General features: G+C 45.6%; 1 protein-coding gene across 1 annotated transcript in view; it reads right to left on the reverse strand.

Moving 5' to 3' along the window:
- IQGAP3 (IQ motif containing GTPase activating protein 3) overlaps positions 1 to 20,366 on the reverse strand; it is a gene marked incomplete at its 5' end in the record, with an annotated part of 65,829 nt that extends 45,463 nt beyond the window's left edge. Inside the window, 12 exon segments of the mRNA XM_030187905.1 lie at positions 533 to 696; positions 1,507 to 1,631; positions 2,841 to 3,001; positions 6,075 to 6,238; positions 7,245 to 7,332; positions 7,654 to 7,817; positions 8,679 to 8,766; positions 10,675 to 10,853; positions 11,990 to 12,103; positions 15,762 to 15,829; positions 18,149 to 18,225; positions 20,289 to 20,366. Of these exon segments, the coding sequence (XP_030043765.1) occupies positions 533 to 696; positions 1,507 to 1,631; positions 2,841 to 3,001; positions 6,075 to 6,238; positions 7,245 to 7,332; positions 7,654 to 7,817; positions 8,679 to 8,766; positions 10,675 to 10,853; positions 11,990 to 12,103; positions 15,762 to 15,829; positions 18,149 to 18,225; positions 20,289 to 20,366 (1,470 nt within the window).
- Between the last annotated feature and the right edge of the window lie 901 nt (positions 20,367 to 21,267).

Consider the following 21,267-nt stretch of genomic DNA (forward strand, 5'->3'; position numbering starts at 1 on the left):
ATCATGGGTGCAAAATTCAATTCAAGAGGGCTGAACACACTCTAGAGATTAGGTAACACTTCGAAAATGTAATACATAACACTTCAAAAATGATCACTTTCATTTCTTGGTTTCTCATTTCCTAGTGAGCTTCAAAGAAGGGTGCTGGGTTTTATTTTTAAACAAAGGTCTACCTTCAGCAATCTTGAATAATGGCAACCAGGACAAAAGGGATTAAATTACCAATCTGGGAGGCCATTTTTCAAACGCCATATCCTAATTCAACGAATGTGTGGCCAGCTCATTCAAAGGCATTCTCTCTACCCCTACCCCCCACCAATGGCATGTTGATTAGCTACTTTGGGGGGGGGGATTAAGTTATTGTGTCTTGTACTCCCCCCCCTCCCTCACCCAGCATGATGGCCTAGTTCTGCTGTATAGGACACCTCGATTCACATTGATATCCACCTCCTGCTAGGACTGGGGTTGCTGCAGAAGCTGTGTAGTATTCAAGAAATGTATTACGATGAGATGCATTCTTGAAATGACACACCTGGGCTTTATGTCTCCGAGCACCTGTCAGAATGTGGTGATATCGCTGGGCAACCGGGAGGCTGACATCGGCAAGTCCTGCAGCAGGCATCAGGAGCGCCGTCAGTGTCTTATACGGATCGCCCTGCTCCAGGGCATCATTAATCAAACCCACAGCAAGGATTTCTAGAAAGAGCAAGAAAAGCCAGGGAACAGACACTGACCATGCTTCTATTCCAGCAGCTCCAGAATCCCCCCTACCCCCTAACAAACGGCCAGCAGGGCTATGCCAACCACTAGGGAACTGATGTGGTCCAAACATAGCAAAAAAATGACTTCTTTCAAACTAGGTCCTGGAGACAAAGGGAGAAAATTCTAGAATCAAATAGCAAGAGGCAGAGCTGGGATTAGAACTGAAGCATGGCGAGATGATATAAAGCAAGATATGATAGAGGTCTATACTGAGTGGAGTGTTAACAGGTAGCTGTGAATCATTTGTTTACTCTTTCCAAAAATACAAAGACTAGGGGGCACGAAATGAAGCTACTTAATGCATTTAAAACAAATTAAAGAAATGAATTCTTTAAGCAACGTGTAATTAAACTAGGGAATTCGTACTCAGAGAATGTGATAAAATCAGTTAGCTTAGCAGGGTTTAAAAAAAAAGTTTGGCCAGTTTCCTAAAAGAAAAGTCCATAAGCCATTATTAAGATGGACTTGAAAAAAATCCTACTTATTTCTAGGATAAGCAGCATAAAATCTATTTTACTTGTTTGAGATTTTACCACGTTCCTGCGACCTGGATTGGCCACTATTGGGAACAGGATTCTAAGCTTGATGGACCTTTGGTCTCTCTCAGTATAGAAATGCTAATGTTCTAAGCACCCTGCCCCAAGGTCACTAAAAAGGGTGCGCTGGACTCAGATTCCAGAGGACTTCTCCCGATCCACAGCCTAGCGCCCCTCTCCCCCGCAGTCCTTGAAAGGTTCCACTTACTGTCATGCTCCTGCTGAATGGATGCATTGACGTCATTCACACAGGCCTGGAGTTCATTCCAGCTCAGAAATGGCGCTCCCGCCTTCCGGGACCAGTGTTTCAACTTCAGAAGCTTATCAAAATAGCTGAGGGAGAAAGGGTCCGTTACTGAACATGCACAATGTAGGTGAAAGTGAGAGCTAACAGGACGTCCCTTCACTGGGCGTCTTCACCTGCATTTTAATCTTCTTCCTTTCAGGACCATTTGATGCAGAGTGCCTTCTTAGCCAGTACAACGATTGAAAGAGCTTTCAAAATGTATTTCTACTGCACATCTGCTCTCTGACTTTTGAAGTAGGGATGTGACAGAGCCAGGAGATATGTGACCGGCTGCCATCATGGCAAAATAGTTAAGGCAGCTTTGTTGAACGTAGGAGAGGCTAACTGAGTTTCAGTATCAGATTCAACACCGAAACCTGAAACTCACCTCCGCCTCCCATCCAGACCCACCTTAGGAAGCCCCAGTGGTCTAAGTAGCCTCTTTGGGGGCAGGAACAAACCCCACATTCCTGTCCCATGCCGCTGCTCCGATGCAATGGTTGCCGAAACTGCCACGGGAGGTCCTGGCAGCCATTTTGCAATTGGAATCATAGTAACATAGTAAATGACGGCAGAAAAAGACCTGCATGGTCCATCCAGTCTGCCCAACAAGACAAACTCATATGTGCTACTTTTTGTGTATACCCTACCTTGATTTGTACCTGTCCTTTTCAGGGCACAGACCCTATAAGTCTGCCCAGCACCATCCCCGCCTCCCAACCACCAGCCCCGCCTCCCACCACTGGCTCTGGCACAGACTGTATAGGTCTGCCCAGCACTATCCTCGCCTCCCATCACCGGCTGGCTCTGCCACCCAATCTCGGCTAAGCTCCTTAGGATCCAATCCTTCTGAACAGGATTCCTTTATGTTTATCCCACGCGTGTTTGAATTCTGTTAAAATCAGCATGGACAGCAAACTCCTGGGTTTGGTTGGGCTTGGGTTTGCATTTTCAATCTCTCTGACAGTTTGCTTGGTTTGTGGGATTCAACTTGTAGCTTTATTTATATTTATAAAGTCTCCCTTTATATTAAAACAAAACTTTAAAAAAAACAACCCATTTTGGCATTGCATGAAAATGCGAGTTTAGAGTAATGACTGTATACAGATGTAGTCAGTTCTAGCTCTTAAGTACATAAATACTTCTTAATCTGTGTTTTTTTGTTGTTGTTTCTACCCATGTGCTCCCTGCAGAGAGAAGATCGAATTTGCCATAAATCTTTATTACTCAGAAAGTAATGAGCATTTCACACATACCGCTGGACATTCTCATCTTCAATATCCGCCAGGCCCGTGGCAGGGCTGATCAAATGACTCCAAAACGCATTCAGATCCCCAGCTTCGACAGCCCGATTGATGAGGGCGACGGCCGAGAGCATCTCCACTGCAACAAACAGCTCCTCCTGCACCAGGTCTCCCTGCAGAAGGAGTCAAGAGACGCCCCACTTACCACCTCACCCAACCCTTTGGGGAACAGAATTCCAGGGAAACTCAGCGCTACACCACAGAAATTAGGGCAGAGCGATGAGGAAGAAGTAGAAAAGAGTTATCGATCAGGGCCCTGTGCAGATGTCCACGATCTGGTAATTTAATACTAGCAAACATTTTGCACAAGTATGTGATATTCAAATGACGCTGAAACATCCTATATAATAAAAACCAACCTCAACGTTCTGAAGCTGAATCTGTGGCTTCAGCGAAGGGTTTGTAACCTCTGAAGCTCAGGCTCCATCTCTGTAAGCTCCGCCCTCGCGTCCAAACGTCATGACGTCGAGGGCGGGTCGATCGCCATAAAAGAATCGCGCTTCAAAAAACAGAAACAAACGGAGGTCTAAACAACAAGGCAACAAAAAAAAAAGGGAACTGTAGCTCCGCCCTCGCGTCACAATGCGATGACCTAGAGGGCGGGGCGGTACACACAGCGGCAACGACAGAGGACTTGGAGGAGATCCCGGAACTCCCCTCGGTATTTCGGAATGGAAAGCCTGCCCGATCTCTTGCAATAACGCAGGCATGGAGGAGGAGGAGGAAGTCAGGGAAGGAAGACAGAAACACTTAACAGAGGGAAAAGGAGGCGGGGAGGGGGTCCTCACACCAGAGAGATGGGGGTGGGGACCCTGCGAGAGGGGAGGGGCTCACACTCACTCAGTAGAGGGAGGGAGGCCAATGGAAAGGAAAAGGTAGGATGGGGAGGGAAGGGAGAAGGGGGAAAACCAGACTCTCTGTCAAACAAACTGTATCTCTGAGAAAACTCTCTGTCTCTCTCACTCACTCTGTCCAACATACACACTCGCACACAGTCATTCTGAAACACACACACTCACTCACAGATACACAAGCACCCCGTCTCAATCTCTATCTGACACACAATAGCACAGTCACTCTCTCTCTCACACACACAGTCACTCTCACACACACACTCACTCAAACATACACACTACGAGCAAAACCTGCCTAGTGTCCGTTTCATTTCTTTCCGAAACGGGCCTTTTATACTAGTCTTTATATATGTTGGAGTAAAGCCCTGAGAAACGAAAGGACTGTAGCCTGTAGTGAGACATGGTTAAACTTTCAAACCAGTGCTTAATTTTCTATCATTGGGCTAAAACTCCATTTTTTTTTATGTGCAATCATTTAAAGTGCAACAGTGAGAAAAATATATATGAACTTTTTAAAAACTTTGCCAATTAGCCCAATGATAGAAACGATGTTTCAGCGTCGTTTGAATATCACATACTTGTGCAAAATGTTTGCTAGTATTAAATTACCTCATCCTGCATTAGTATTTACTGCATTTCATTATACTACTAGTACTACTTATCATTTCTATAGCGCTACTAGACGTACACAGCGCTGTATACTTGAACATGAAGAGACAGTCCCTGCTCGACAGAGCTTACAATCTAATTAGGCCAGACAAACAGGACAAACAAGAGATAAGGGAATATTAAAGTCAGGATGATAAAATAAGGGTTCTGAATAAGTGAACAAGGGTTAGGAGTTAAAAGCAGCATCAAAAAGGTGGGCTTTTAGCTTAGATTTGAAGACGGTCAGAGATGGAGCTTGATGTACTGGCTCAGGAAGTCTATTCCAGGCATATGGTGCAGCAAGATAAAAGGAACGGAGTTTGGAGTTAGCGGTGGAGGAGAAGGGTGCAGATAAGAGAGATTCACCCAGTGAACGGAGTTTGGAGTTAGCGGTGGAGGAGAAGGGTGCAGATAAGAGAGATTTACCCAGTGAACGGAGTTCCCGGGGAGGAATGTAGGAGAGATGAGAGTGGAGAGGTACTGAGGAGCTGCAGAGTGAATGCACTTATAGGTCAATAAGAGGAGTTTGAACTGTATGTGGAAACGGACAGGAAGCCAGTGAAGTGACTTGAGGAGAGGGCTAATATGAGCATAACGACACTGGCGGAATATTAGTCGTGCAGCAGAATTTTGAACAGATTGAAGAGGAGAGAGATGGCTAAGTGGGAGACCTGTGAGGAGCAAGTTGCAATAGTCTAAGCGAGAGGTGATAAGAGTGTGGGTGAGGGTTCTGGTAGTGTGCTCAGAAAGGAAAGGGCGAATTTTGCTGATATTATAGAGAAAGAAACGACAGGTTTTAGCAGTCTGCTGAATATGTGCAGAGAAGGCGAGGGAAGAGTCGAAGATGACCCCAAGGTTATGAGCTGATGAGACAGGAAGGATGAGAGTGTTATCCACAGAAATAGAGAATGGGGGAGGAGGAGAGGTTGGTTTAGGGGAAAGATAATTATATCATTGTAAGTCCACAATCTGGTCCCAACAGCAGTTCTGAACAGCACTATACAGGTCCAGAGCTCCTCTCATCAGAAGCCACAGTACCTCCAGCTGCAGCTGTACAGAGGCTGCCACCACCATTTTGTTTAAAACCACTCGACAGCTGAGACTGCACAACATCAACACAAATACCTAATGGATTATTCAGCATCTGGATGTGCTGCCTGGGCTTCACCAGCTGTCTCTGGCCTCACCCAAGCCTTCTTCACCTTTCTGCCTACTACTACTACTTAACATTTCTAGAGCGCTACTAGGGTTACGCAGCGCTGTACAGTTTAACAATGAAGGACAGTCCCTGCTCAAAGGAGCTTACAATCTAAAGGACGAAATGTCAAGTTGGGGCAGTCAAGATTTCCTGAGTAGAGGTGTGGTGGTTAGGTGCCGAAGGCGACATTGAAGAGGTGGGCTTTGAGCAATGATTTGAAGATGGGCAGGGAGGGGGCCTGGCGTATGGGCTCAGGGAGTTTGTTCCAAGCATGGGGTGAGGCGAGGTAGAAAGGGCGGAGCCTGGAGTTGGCGGTGGTGGAGAAGGGTACTGAAAGGAGGGCGGAGGTTACGGGTAGGAACGTAAGGGGAGATGAGGGTAGAGAGGTAATGAGGGGCTGCAGATCGAGTGCATTTGTAGGTTAGTAGGAGAAGCTTCAGCTGTATGCGGTATCTGACCTGAAGCCTCCCAGCAGCTCTCCCTCACCTCAGTTTTCTTCTTCTGCAGCACCGCCAGCTCCTGCTGATATAGCTCTGCGGCAAATGGATACACATCCGGCAGCTGGGCCTCGGGATTCGCCAGCTCCTTCACCATCTTGGTGGCGACACCCCTGCGGACTGCAGCGTTAATACGGGCGATGGCCTCTTCCACTGGAGGATAGCAGGGCAAACGAAAAGAAGGTGCGGGACACACCAAAAAAATAAAATAAACACAGGAAAGCAATATCGCCAATCACCCCGATTTTTTTTTTGCTCTTATCCCCTTTATATTTAACTTCTCTCTTCCTATCCATTCCTCCCTCACTTCCTTTGTGAATGACTGTCCTTTCCTATCAAAGGATTGTAACAATAGTAACATAGTAGATGACGGCAGAAAAAGACCTGCACGGTCCATCCAGTGTGCCCAAGACAAACTCATATGTGTATACCTTACCTTGATTTGTACCTGCCTTTTTCAGGGCACAGACCGTACAAGTCTGCAAAGCAGTATTTCCCGCCTCCCAACCACCAGTCCCGCCTCCCATCACCGGCTCTGGCAGGGACCGTATAAGTCTGCCCTCCACTATCCTCGCCTCCCAACCACCAACCCCTCTTCCCCCCACCTGCTCCGCCACCCAAGGGGGAACTTCTATCTATAAGACCGAACTTCTATCCCAAGACTGCTTAACTTCTTTGCTATTAATGATCAAGCACCACCACTTTAAACCTTAGGTTGAATAGGGTCTCTCTATAGACAATGACCTAATGTATGTGACAATCCAACTTATTACTCAGAAACCTTCATGCAATACCATAATGTATTCCTCTATACCATGTATGTATGCACATGGATGTATATATGCACCTTAACGCATTACCATTTGTAATTCTGTTACCCGGAAATGGCAACCGCCATTACGGCCACGTATGTTACCATGTACCATGTATGCATGCACCTTAACGCAATACCACTTGTAATTTTGTTACCCGGAAATGGCAACCGCCATTACGGCAAATGTAAGCCACATTGAGCCTTCAAGTTGGTGGGAAAATGTGGGATACAAATGCTACAAATAAATAAAAAAAAATATATTTAATTTCCAAAGGGAATGTCAAACAAATCTGCTTGGGGGGGGGGGGGGGGGTGGAAATCAGTGCACAGAATGTGTCGACTTACTGGCATGTTCCTGCTTTGCTGTCTGGTTGGCTGCATCCACCCCAGCCTGGATCTCCTCCTTTTCCAGTAGGTCCACGTAACCCAGTTCCTTAAACAGGACACACAAGGAGAATCGTCTCAGAACATCATGGGGGAAAGAAGTGTACAGGACAGTCCGCTAGCTTTACTGTAATCACCTGCAGAGGTGGGTTCATGACCACGACAGATCATCATCCAAGCTCCCGTTACAGTCCCAAGGTTTAACACACTATCCCCTCTTATTTTAAACAGACCCCCATGGTGGCAGTTTCCTGTGGTGATGTTGTCTATAATCACAGATTCCCATTCAAGAAATATATATATTTTTTTTAATGAAAGGATAAGCATCCAAAGGATGCTCTGGCTTTCATTTGGCCTGTCCGGTACTTACTAGAGCTTTCTGTTCTCGGTCCGTGGTAAGCTGCTCCAGGTACCACTCAGAGTTTTCCCGGTGCACCCTGCGTAGTCCAAGAACTGGGTCCTGCAGTGCCGAGTACAAGGAGTGGGCATCTCGCTTCTCCAAAGAATCATCGACGTACTCTAGGACCTCATGCACTAAGAGGGGGAAGGAAAGGGAATTTGGATTTAGCTCATGCCTTTAAGGTACAGCTTCATAAGAACATAAGGGTAGCCAGATTGGGTCAGACCAAAGGTCCACCTAGCCCAGGTTCCTGTTTTCCAAACAGTGGCCAAGCCAGGTCACAAGTACCTGGCAGAAACCCAAATTGTGGCGACATTCCATGTAGAACCCCAAAGAATAACAAGATTCCATGCAGAATCTCAAAGAGTGGCGACATTCCATGTAGAACCCCAAAGAATAACAAGATTCCATGCAGAATCTCAAAGAGTGGCGACATTCCATGTAGAACCCCAAAGAATAACAAGATTCCATGCAGAATCTCAAAGAGTGGCGACATTCCATGTAGAACCCCAAAGAATAACAAGATTCCATGCAGAATCTCAAAGAGTAGCAACATTCCATGTAGAACCCCAAAGAACAGCAAGATTCTGGAATCCTAAAGAGTGACAAGATTCCATACAGAATCTCAGAGTAGCAACACTCCATACTACGAATCCCAGAGCAAGCAGTTGCTTCCCATGTCTGGGTCAATAGCTTCAAGGCAAGTTCCTTACTGTACCTGAATATGTTCCCATTCCTAGAGTGTTTACAATCTAGTTTTGTACCTGAGGCAATGGAGGGTTAGGTGATTTGCCCAAGATCTGAAGGAACAACAGTGGATTTGAACCCTGGCTCCCCTGGTTATCAGCCCAGTGCTAACCATCAGGCTACTCCTCGTAACATATGGCAGATCCCATGTATCTTGGACCAGAAGCTCTGCTCTTCCTCCTCAGTGCACAAAGTACCCCAACTCCCCTCCCACCCACCACCAACGGGCTAACCAGATTCTTACATACCGTTCACTGTGTTGATGTTGCCCTGTATTTCAGCTTGCGTTAGACAATGATCATAAATGTCCTCACTCTCCGGAGTGTCTGTCATACCCTAAAAAAAGAGAAAGCCTTGAAGAGAGGCGAGTCACAACGGCTCTCTGTCAGAGAAAAGCAGGTTGAGAATAACACAAAGCCTGCCACATTAAAATGTTTCAGTTTATCAGAGAAAAGAGATGTGTTTAACTGACATTTTGGAAAATTCAGAAGCTATAGATAGAGTTATATAATTAGTGACTTTCGTCTTTGATTAGATAGGAACAACGTTTTGAAATTGTATTTCCGATACATGGTTGATAGTTTTTTGGGTTCAAAGATGAATATATTTCCTGACACATCAAGGGAATCACAGACTGGGAGGTGTGAAGTCTTGGCTTTTCAGCCAGGAATCATTGCCCCAGGTGGGACCTTCCTAGCACGATTCCCTTGTAAGTGTTTTATTTTCCTTATTACTTATTTGTTTGAACCTAAGAAATGATAGAGTTTGTGGAAACAGATGAAGAATCCTCTGCAGCAACTTCCTTCAGTTACCACTGTACCGGCTGCAATAACCGATTAACCTTCCTCCCTCAGAAAATGTGAAGTGTAAGATTAACCATTTTGAGTTTTTCTTATTTTCTTTAAGATTGTGTTTTCCTGATCTCGGATCTTCCAATTGTGGACAATTATGTAAATATATATTGTTGAGAGAAAATGTTTTCCTTTTTATATTAATTTCTGTATTTCCTTACATTTATGTGATAAATGTGAATGTAATTAAGTAAAATGATAAAATAATAAAAAAATATATATAGCTAAAATGTTTCAGTTTAAAATGCGAGTTCTAGCTGCATTTTACTCTGGTTTTATGTTTCAATGTTTTTTTTATTGATTTTGCATCAGGTTAACATCGGACATATTCCATGTACTTTTCACTATAAATCCAAAACCTGAACATTGTAAATAATCAGAAAATGTAACATCCAAGTAATTCTTTTCAACATTTCCTCCCTTCCTCCCCCCCTCTCCTTCCCCCCTCCCTTTCGCCGCCCTCCCCTTTTACTCTGGTTTTAAAAATTCAGTGACTTTATAAGTGCCATAGCGTGAGCTCAGAGCCACATGTGCTTGTTGAATCACAGGCAGACACTGCCATATACTAGGAAAAACACTTATAATCGTGGTCTTTGCGAGGGAAGTATTTCAGCTTAAGCAGCAGAGTAAACGTAAGAAGTGCAGCTGCCAGGAGCTGAAAGCGCAAGATCAATTAACAATACATTGTTCACTAGGAATTCAGAGCTGCTTTAGCAGGGTGACGCGGTTTTTATTCTGTTCCTAAGTACTCCGAGATTTGCAAGGCTGTGATTCTCTACCGCAGTGTTTCCCAAGTCGGTCCTGGAGTACCCTCTTGCCAATCAGGTTTTCAGGATATCCACAATGAATAGGCGTGAAAGAAGTTTGCGTATAATGGAGGCAGTGTATGCAAATCAAGTTCATACATATGCATTGTGGATATCCTGAAAGCCTGACAGGCAAGGGGGTACTCCAGGACTCACTTGGGAAACACTGCTCTACTGAACTGACAGGACTACAAATACCAAAAGACCAAGGGTCACCTCACCTGTGACTTGGCACCCTCAATAAAAGATGATGATCTTGCAACCGCCACACTGAGATGCCCTGTTCCACAGGTGCTGGTGTGGTAGCATTTCCACAGGGTCAATGGGCAAGCCACACCCTGGCCCAGAATCGAGTCCACCCAAATGAGCCATTTGCCTGTGGCCTGTTCAAATTGCAGATCTATTCCTGTTAAACATTTACTTTCCAACAGATGCAAGGAATGAAAACTTGGAGCGAAAAGTCTGTTCAAGTAATAATTTGGGGAAGAACGTGCTTGACCCAGTTGTGTGAAGTTTATTACAGGTTTCTTACTTGCGCCTACATCCTAGCCCTTTTCTTATCTCGAATGTGCCCCTCCCCCCATTACCCGGTTCTTGGCGTTGGTGGTCTTTTGCATCTTGGCCTGGTACAGAATCTCCTGGTACACAGCTGCCAGGGTCTCCCTCAGGTTGCCCAACATGGCGTTGGGATTCCGTAGTGCGCACATGGTCTCTTCCACCACCCCTCTCTCCACAGCTTCGTTAATAGCAATTACTGCGGCGTGGACTGAAGAATCGGGACAGAAAGAAAAAAAATATGAACAGCAAAAGCTAAACATTATACCAAGGTAAGCGGATAAAATTATCTAACTACAGTTTTGAAATATTCTCCTGAAGCTGTTCCTCCAGTTAATAAAATTTATTATATTACGTGCCTATACCTAAATGGAAATCTCGGGGAGAAATGGAGAATGGGCGAGCCCGAGGTATTCAGCTAGATGTGGAAAATATTTCAGCCATCTTGGAAGAATGTATGTCAGAGTCATCAGAAAGAGCTACATTGTTGGTATCTCTGGGTTTTGAACAAGATTTGAATGCTATTATGTTACCCGTTCGATGGAACAATTTTATGGTAAATGTATTTGGATTTACCCTGCTGTAACAAAATCTACTCAAGAGAGAAGGAAACCATTTTTGGTTATAAGGAAAGAGACCAGAGATCTTAGATGCCACTTTTCTACTGCCTTACCCATGTTAATGCATGATTCAATTTGGAGGGACTAAATATGTCTTCTTTGTACCAGAACTGGAGGCAGTGCGTGGCATGCAAATTTCTCTCATGCATATTCATTGTGGATATCATGAAAAGCAGACTGACCTGGTGTGTCCCGAGGACTGGGTTGAGAATCCTTACTTTACAGACTAGGCCTTGGGATCTCCAAACGGAGGTGGCCAATGTCTCAAAATCTACTTATAACAGACTTCCATGTTCACCAGCTACTGGTGAACACAAGTCTGTTTGACTATTTGCCTGATACAAAATAAGTACATAAGTAATGCTACACTGGGAAAAGACCAAGGGTCCATCGAGCCCAGCATCCTGTCCAGGCCAAGGGCACCTGGTGAGCTTCCCAAACGTACAAACATTCTATACATGTTATTCCCGGAATTGTGGATTTTTCCCAATTCCATTTAGTAGCTGCCGAGAGCAACTGTGTACACCTATATCCAGTACATATTCTGTACTGTTCCTGAACCTGTTTATTTACACAAAAAAATGAATCAAACAAACCACCGGGTGAGAATGGTCTCATTTCAGATTTCATGCATATGCCTAAAACTTTACTCCTACTGCAAGTGACATGGGAGCCCCCCCCCCCCCCCCCCCCGCAAGATAAGTTTATAGGAAAGAATTTCTTCCACCTGCCGCCTCATCCACTGACAACTCGTTGGCCAAGATTCCTCCGATCTTGCTGAAGGCAGGCATCTGGAGTCCGTATTTCTCCAGTTCAGACTTCATGTTGTCAATTTCTTCCTCTACAACAAAAATAAGAGTCTTGGGATCAGGGTCGGGGTAGGAAGCTACCTGCCATTTGATTTTTGTTTTTCTTCTTTCCACAGCAAACTGATCTAGTCCTGAATTTACCTCAGAAAAAATTCTGAACTACAAATCCCTACATGCAATGGGGGGTAAAAAACCAGGACTGGATTTCCCTGTCCTGAAATAGGGCCAGCTAGTGTGTCTAACTGGGAGAGAGGGGGTTGCTGGCTTGAGCAAAGAAATGTCCAAGCTGGACAAAGCGAAAGCTGTGATCTCTCTCTGCCAAAGCTAATAAACCCACTCAAACAATACATTTCAGCTGAAAAACAAGAATTACGTATTTATCTTGACACCACAGAAGAGGTTAAAGTTCAGAGAAATCATTACAGCGAAGCCCTGCGGTTAGAAAAGCACACGTGAACCACCACCAAGCATCAAAGTGAAAGCAGAGCCACTCATCTTTACTGAAAGGGTGATGGAGGCACTAAAAGGGCTCCCCCCCCCCCCAATATTCAGCCGGCGGTGGCGAGTGTTTTGCTGTCCGCTGCCAGTGTTATTCCCAGATATTCAGTGCCGGGCCCTGTCTGAATTTCAGCATTGATACCCAGGTTTTGTTTTGTTTTTTAAGACACATGGAGACATATTTTCAGAGTATTTCGACTTTACAAAGTTCCATAGGGTACTAAGTGCTTTGAAAACGAGCCTCATAGTCAGTTAAGTCAATATTCAGCCTTTGACCGCATAAGCCAAACTGCTCGACAGTTCTATTTATGCGGCCCGATTTAAGCAGTTTATATATGTGGTGAGGGGCTGAATATCGGCACTTAACCTGACTCCACTCCCGGAACAGGCACGAATCAGCCGCTTTTGAGTTTGACAATAACCGGTCATTTTCAGTGAAGACAACTAGTTAAGTGGCGCTGAAAATTACCAGATAGCTGTGAGCAAACAATTTAACTGGTCAGCAGCCATTTCTGGCCTGTTAAATCAGTTTGAATATTGGCCGGGGTATTTCTAGAACCGGCTGCCGTTGTTTACTCTCCACTCATGCATGTAAATGTCCAGAATACCAGCACTTTCATGGCTATTCTTCAAGGGCATCTGCAAATGGCCCGGCATCTGTAAACACAAGGGAGCGTTCATATGGGCACTTTAAATTACACACGCCTTTGCCTGGTGGAAATACGGCTGTGTAAACGTAAGGAGAGCCGATGAAGTAACGCTACTATTCTGTAATGGAATCCGGGTGCCCGAGTCACACTCTGCAATTGGCTCTCATCACATGGCATCCACTTACACCGTTGCTCCCAGAATGGTCTCCCGTTGGAAACGGTGGAGACCAGTCAGGGGAAAGGGGAGGGGAGGGCACAGAGGGTCCCTAGTCAAGAACAGCAGAGACCTGCCGGGGCTGTAAGGCACTGCACTGGGCATAACTGGGAGAACGCTAGACGGGTTCTGCCCTCTGTTGTATTCTAGGTATGACATTGTACCTCTGCCATGTGGAAATTAAAACGCAAGCAGAGGTGAACTCGTTATTTCTGTGCATCTGTAGCCTGGGTTACCCTAGTTCCGGGCATGATGGATGCTGTAGGGACGCCTGTACCCCAAAATCAGCGTGAGGCCACATCGGTCATTTCCCCACAGACCAGCTTAATTGTACACAATATTTGAGGTACGGTCGCACCATGGAGCGATGCAAAGGCGTTACAACGTCCTCATTTTTGTTTTCCATTCCTTTCCTAATAACACCTAACATTCTATTTGCTTTCTTAGCCACCGCAGCACACTGAGCAGAAGGTTTCAACGTATCATCAACGATGACGCCTAGATCTCTTTCCTGGTTGGTGACTCTTAATGTGGAACCTTGTATTACGTAGCTACAGTTCGGGTTCCTCTTTCCTACATGCATCACTTTGCATTTGCTTACATTAAACATCACTTCCCATTTGGATGCTGTCTCACAGTTTTGTAAGGTCCTCTTGCAATTTAACGACTGAATAACTTTGTGTCATCAGCAAATTTAATTACCTCACTAGTTACTCCCATCTCTAGATCATTTAAAAATATGTTAAAAAGCAGCGGTCCCAGCACAGACCCCTGGGGATTCCCTCTATCTATCCTTCTCTATTGAGAATACCGACCATTTAACCGTACTCTGTTTTCTATCTTTTAACCAGTTTTTAATCCACAATACGACACTACTTCCTATCCCATGACTCTCCAATTTCTTCCAGAGTCTTTCATGAGGTACTTTGTCAAATGCCTTTTGAAAATCCAGATACACAATATCGACCGGCTCACCTTTATCCACATGTTTGTTCACCCCTTCAAAGAAATATAGTTTTGACTAGCTCTCAGTTTTCCTGCCACAGATGTTACCCTAAAATGGCCTGTCCTATCCAGAGGCTACCCATGAGACAGAGCAGACTTCAGTTGCTATAGATGCAACATCTGGAAGGGAACAGGTCTTCAGAAACACTAATGATAACAGGGTTCCCTTCTATACAACAGTGTATGGCATTCAGAAGCCGTGAGACGGAGCAGCCTGGTGTCTTAGTGGCAGTGCTTGAACTGTTGGGCAAGATGACCTGGGTTCAGTTCCTAGCGAGGGTCTTCTGCTCCTTGGGGCAGAGAGGGCCAGAAATGATGCAGAGGAAGCATCCAGGATCCTCTGGGGAAGGGACCAAATTTAGGGCCTGTGACGAAACAGGGGATTTATGACTAACTTCTTATGTGAATGTATGGCATATTTATTCCCTAGTGCATTTCCCTTGTTTGGCCAGCAGATGTTGACCGTCTTTTTTTTTTTTTTTTGTAAAGCTGTTACAGAAGTGATCGTTTTTTTCCCCACATGAGCTGTGAGGTAATCATCTCTGTCTTGAGACCCTGTTCAAGGCTTGTGAGCAGTTAATTTCTTGAAGCTTCCCAGGCGCTACCCAGGTAGTGACAAAGTGTTTAGACAGTTTTAATATTGATCCTTATTCAGTTAGCTGTTATTGCCGGTTACTTATCCATCTGTTTTATATAGTTCACTGTTCTAATTCTGTGACAATAAACCTTGATAGTTTATTGGCTCTGTTGTTCTGGACCATCTAAGAATCCTGGTGGTTTGTGTGTTGGGTCTGTGGGTGCTTTCTAGAAACTGTGGGACCCCTGAGAGTGTGGCCCTAGTAACCTAGAAATCACTGGGGAATAACTTCAGAGTGGGAGACTCGCCCAGAGGCAAGCGAGACCCAGTCGGTGGAGAGGAGAGTGCTAGTACAGAGCACAAGCAGAAGGTGCAGGCGGACCTGAGCAGTGCTGGGGACAGACCCTCCAGGTGGTCGCAGGGCTAACCCCAGGCAGGTGCTAGGCGTTCTGTGAGAGGGCCCATAATCACAGAGTTCAGAAGAGAATCTTGGTGCATGGCCCCTGCTGAGGGCTGTCACGGGAATGACCAGACTACACAAAGCTGGGAGAGGGAATGTTTTAATAAACTGGGGGGCAAAGCTCTGAGTTAGATCCCAGCATTGGTGCCAATTAAAATAAGAATGCTAAGAAGCAAGAGGGAACAACAAGGCCCAACCCCCCACCCCCCCCAACAAATAGCCAGAGACGAATCCATTATATCTTGAACAGAAGTGAGGGAACATCTCTCTCTTTCTCACATCTTACCTGTAAAATTCACTTTTCCGTACAAATCCTGTATCTGTGGAGCCAACCCAAGCTTAAACAGGTAAAGGCTGAAACAAAGCAGTTCAGAGAAAGGGGAAAAAAAGGTCATTATGTTCCTGCATAAGGCTTAAGGAAAAAGTTGTACAATGTTTAGGATGAATAGAAGTGCCAGAACATAAAACAAAGGACAGAATGGTAGTATGGTAACCACAGGATACTTTATTGGAGCAAAATATCAAAGGGACGGCCAAAGTTCAAGGGGGCATATCGGAGGCATAGCGAAGGCGGGACTTGGGCGTGCCTAACACTTGGATGTCCTCGACCCATAATCGAAAGAAACAAGGACATCGCTGATGACCACTTGGACGACTTTACCTGGTCGTGTTTTTCTTACGACCAAGGCACAAAAAGGTGCCCGAAATGACTAGATGACCACCGGAGAGAATCAGGGATGACCTCCCCTTACTCCCCTAGTGGTCACTAACCCCCTCCCACCCTCAAAAAATAATCTTTAAAAATATTTTGTGCCAGCCTCAGATGTCATACTCAGCTCCATCACAGCAGTATGCAGGTCCCTGGAGCAGTTTTAGTGGGTGCAGTGCAATTCAGGCAGGCGGACCCAGGACCACCCTCCTCTACCTGTTACGTTTGTGGAGGAAACAGCGAGCCCTCCAAAACCCACCACTGTACCCACATCTAGGTGCCCCCTTCACCCGTAAGGGCTATGGTAGTGGTGTACAGTTGTGGGGATTGGGTTTTGGGGGGCTCAGCACGCAAGGTAAGGGAGCTCTGTTTCTGGGAGTATTTTATGAAGTCCACTGCAGTGCCCCCTAGGGTGCCCAGTTGGTGTCCTGGGGGACCAGGACACTACAAATGCTGGCTCCTCCCACAACCAAATGGCTTGCATTTGGTCATTTCTGACATGGACGTCCTTGGTTTCCATTATCGGCAAAAATCAGAAACGGCCAAGTCTAGGGACAACCACATTTCAGAATTTGGACATCCCTGACCGTATTATCGAAATGAAAGATGGACGTCCATCTTGTTTTGAAAATACGGGTTTCCCCGCCCCTGGATCGGAACATTTTGCGAGGACATCCTCATCAAAACTTGGACGTCCCTTTCGAAAATGCCCCTCTGTGTGTCACATAGGATTGTGGTACACATATAAATACCCCTTCATGCCACACACAGGGAAGCATGGTACATTAAATGCTATGGCACAGTCTCCCGTCCGATACACCCTAAAAAACCTGCAGAAGGGCAGGGCGTGAGTGCTTCTCTCAGTTCAGCCCATAAGACACGCCCACCCAGTTAGGCTTTCAGGATATCTACAATGAATCCGCGTAAGAGTTGCACACTGTCGTGCAAGATCATCCCATCTACAGTCATAACGGATACTCTGAGGGTCGGGGGTCACAACAGACGTTTCACACACAGGACTACTGAACATTTCAATGTAATCAGTGTCATTGCCAACATTTGGATTTCTGATGGAATATTCTTAATCACAATGTCCCAAACACTGAATAATCACAGCTGGCTGCCCTTATTTTTTAATTATGTATGCATGCTACATCAATGTATCAGATACAGACCAGGTCCAGAATGGCCCTAAGAATCTGCCTCAGTTCTGCTCTTAAGAACCTCACCTAGTGAAATTACAATTTCCTAGTGAATAATGTGCACTGGTAGTCTCCTGCCCATGGAAGAGCCTGAACAGAAGGCAAAAGTAGAGACTAATAGATGATTCACCACTGGAGACGTGAGTCCAACAGTCTTTATTATATCAGAGATAACGACCCGACACAGGCCGTCTTTCGACGCTAAAAAGCGTCTGCATCAGGGGTCAATAAATACACCAAGTAATGAATGCAAAACGAAGAGTCCTACTTGTATATGTGTTGTCAACTCACTGATCACGTAGCACCAAACAGAATATGCTACGTGATCAGTGAGTTGACAACACATATACAAGTAGGACTCTTCGTTTTGCATTCATTACTTGGTGTATTTATTGACCCCTGATGCAGACGCTTTTTAGCGTCGAAAGACGGCCTGTGTCGGGTCGTTATCTCTGATATAATAAAGACTGTTGGACTCACGTCTCCAGTGGTGAATCGTCTATTAGTCTCTACTTTTGCCTTCTGTGATTCGTCATCGTAGAGAACTTTTCCTGTTCTATATTTTAGAGCCTGAACAGAACCATCCATACACTCCCCATTACCTGACAAAAGTGCTGTGTGCTGATAATGGCTTTTGGAGAGGGGGGGGGCGTTAACCTGAAACTAGTTGTGGACAATGCAGGCCCCACCCCCCTCCTAAATTAGTAAGCTTGTTCCACCAGCCAGAAAACCCCTTCCATCATATCCCGCATCACATCTCACCTCAGGGCATGGATGCAGTAAACAACCCGAGGCATGTTCTTTCTGTCGTAGATATCGGTGGTCTCAGGATGAAAGATCTAGTGGTAACAAAATTTAAAAGTGATGGATCACGATACGAAAAAGGTTAACTGTTCTCTGCGCCTCCTGTCTTGCTTTTAGCTAAAGGGTTACATGCGTGGGGCCGGAAAGCAAGATAGGACACTTAAAAATAAAACACCAGCTTCACCAGCCCAAAGCTCATCAACAGCTTCCCCAAGGGAATCCAACACAGAGTGATCTGCTAGTCTTTCTTCCCTTTATAAAAGAAACTTTTTCAAGTCTAGACTCTGGACCTTGAATTTGTGCTTCTGCATTTCCAGAGAGGAGCTAACGGCTGAGCCATCAAAGAAGCTGTTGTCTATTGTCCCAGGCTGCCAAATGGATCCAGATTCGCAGGACAGGGTTGCTGGAGAACGTGGTGAAGGCGGTTAGCTTAGCAGAGTTTAAAAAGGGATTAGACGGTTTCCTAAAGAACAAGTCCATAAACCGCTACTAAATGGACTTGGGAAAAATCCACAATTCCAGGAATAACATGTACAGAATGTTTGTACGTTTGGGAAGCTTGCCAGGTGCCCTTGGCCTGGATTGGCCGCTGTCGTGGACAGGATGCTGGGCTCGATGGAACCCTTGGTCTTTTCCCAGTGTGGCATTACTTATGTACTTATGTCCTCTACTTGGCTCACTTTTATTACATAGAGCAGTGATTTAACCTATTGTGATGTCATAGTGGCTCATTCCACCAATAAGAGCCAACCTCATTAGTGATGTCACAATGGCTTGATTGTATAGAATGTTTGTACGTTTGGGAAGCTCGCCAGGTGCCCTTGGCCTGGATTGGCCGCTGTCATGGACAGGATGCTGGGCTCGATGGACCCTTGGTCTTTTCCCAGTGTGGCATTACTTATGTACTTATATGATTACCCCAGTGCTTTTCTTAGGGAATGCAATGGAGAAATCAGAACTTCAAGTCCCTGCATGCAACGGAAGTAAACCCAGGCCTGGATCAACCCTGTCCTGTGAATCTGGATCTAGTTGGCAGCCTTACTATTGACTAATGGAGTTGGGGGGGTGGGGGAAGCATACTAAAATAGCCATGTCCCTAGAAGCCCTTCCCCAAAGTCTGCCCGCAAAGAGACCAGGGGAGGTAATCCACAAACACAGAAAAATCCCCCCCCACACCTCATCCCCCAAATTAAATGAACCCCACACATTTTAATGTCACTGGGCCTGATAGTCAGACTGTGGGAGGAAGCCTGGCTAACTCCCGCGGTCAGCGACCGGCATTGAATATCCGGGTATTTTTTGGCCAGTTTAAAATTTAACCGGCCAAGCCGATATTCAGCACCAGCCAGTTAAGTTTAAACCAGCTAAAGATATTCCTGCTATTTTGGTGCGTAATTTGGCTGCTAAATGTAGCCAGCGATGCACTGAATATTAGCAGACAGCCGGTTATACTGCACGATATAACCGGTTATCCACCCAGCGCTAACTGGCGATATTCATCGAGAGATAACTGGCCATCTCCCACTGAATATTGCCAGATAGCCAGTTAACTGCCATTTCACCGGCCAGGAGCTGTTCCTGGCTGCTTAAATGGTTTAAGCAAAAGGATGATGAGAAATGGGAACGAGGAAAGGAAGTGGATGCTTTAAGAAGGTTTATTGATCAAAAACTCAAAACAGTACAGGTGGATTTTTGCTGCTTAAATGGTTTTAAAATATTGAGGGGGGGGGGGTAAAGACTGTCAATTTCACTCTTCTTTGATTTAGACATTAAGGGAAAGGGGACTTGATATACCGCCTTTCTGAGGTTTTTGCAACTGCATTCAAAGCGGTTTACATATATTCAGGTACTTATTTTGTACCAGGGGCAATGGAGGGTTAAGTGACTTGCCCAGAGTCACAAGGAGCTGCAGTGGGAATCGAACCCAGTTCCCCAGGATCAAAGTACGCTGCACTAACCACTAGGCTACTCCTCCACTCCAGGGCTTCTAAGGTTAAATGTTTCATAATCTCCCGGTACCCGCAAAAAGCTACTTATTGCAACGCCTGTACACCTTTCAAGCTAGTTCCCAGCTCTGCATTTGATGTTGCTGCCTTACCGTAGGAAGGCCTACATGGGCCATCGCATTGCGCCAATGGTTTACGTTGTCAGTGTGGCGAAAATTAAGTCCTGCCGCCTAGAGAAAAATCACACAAAATGTCAGGAAGAACAATTTAGACTATCAATAGCCAAAAGTGTGCCAAGAACAAAGGCTGTGCGCTGTTTTGTCAAGTGCACGTCTACTTTTTATCAATTAACGCAAAGGCACTTCGTGCCTCCTATTTAAGCGGTTCGAAGTGGTCTCGCACCAACAGCAAAAGTTACAGTGGGCAACGCGGTATGTATGTAGCTCCGTTATCATAATGGGTGGAGACGTCACATTAACATGCGGTTAACACAAGAATATGAACATGTTAACTGGCATGACATGGCACCGGCAGCTGGCATGCGCAAATTCGTGCATTAGCAGCTTTATGCAAAATGCCCGTTTCCACTCCAAGAAAGGACCTCCCAGAGAAGCTTCAAGAAAATGTTAGCATATACTGTACATACTCGAATATAAGCTGAGATTTTTGCCCCCCTCCCCCCCCCAAAATAAGGCCAAAAATTGGGCCTTGGCTTATAGTCTAGTTGTGCTTCCTCCCTCCTCCACAGTAACTTCTCTCTTGCTTCCCACTCCCCCCTGCGATGATCAGCATCTTTTTTTTACTGTTTTTTTCTGGTTGCTGCTACTGCCGCCAACAAAATATAAAGCAAGTTGGGCTGACGTGGGGCCTGAGCATCTGTGCGTGCTCAAGGCCTCCTGGTTCCCACCCTCTGAGAGGACGAGAGCTGGGAGGTCTTGAGCATGCGCAGATGTCCAAGCCCCTACACCAGCCCAGATTGCTTTCTCTTCTGGCGGCGGTAGCAGCATCAGTCAGGAAGGAGGTAAAAAATGCCAGTCACCGCACCAGGCAGGCGGACGCAGGATGCGAGAGAGAACCGTCACTAAGGGGGGGGGGGGGAGAGGAGAGGGAGAGAAATGGTAGTACTTGAAT

Source organism: Microcaecilia unicolor, chromosome 14, assembly GCF_901765095.1.
Source record: "Microcaecilia unicolor chromosome 14, aMicUni1.1, whole genome shotgun sequence".
NCBI lineage: Eukaryota > Metazoa > Chordata > Amphibia > Gymnophiona > Siphonopidae > Microcaecilia > Microcaecilia unicolor.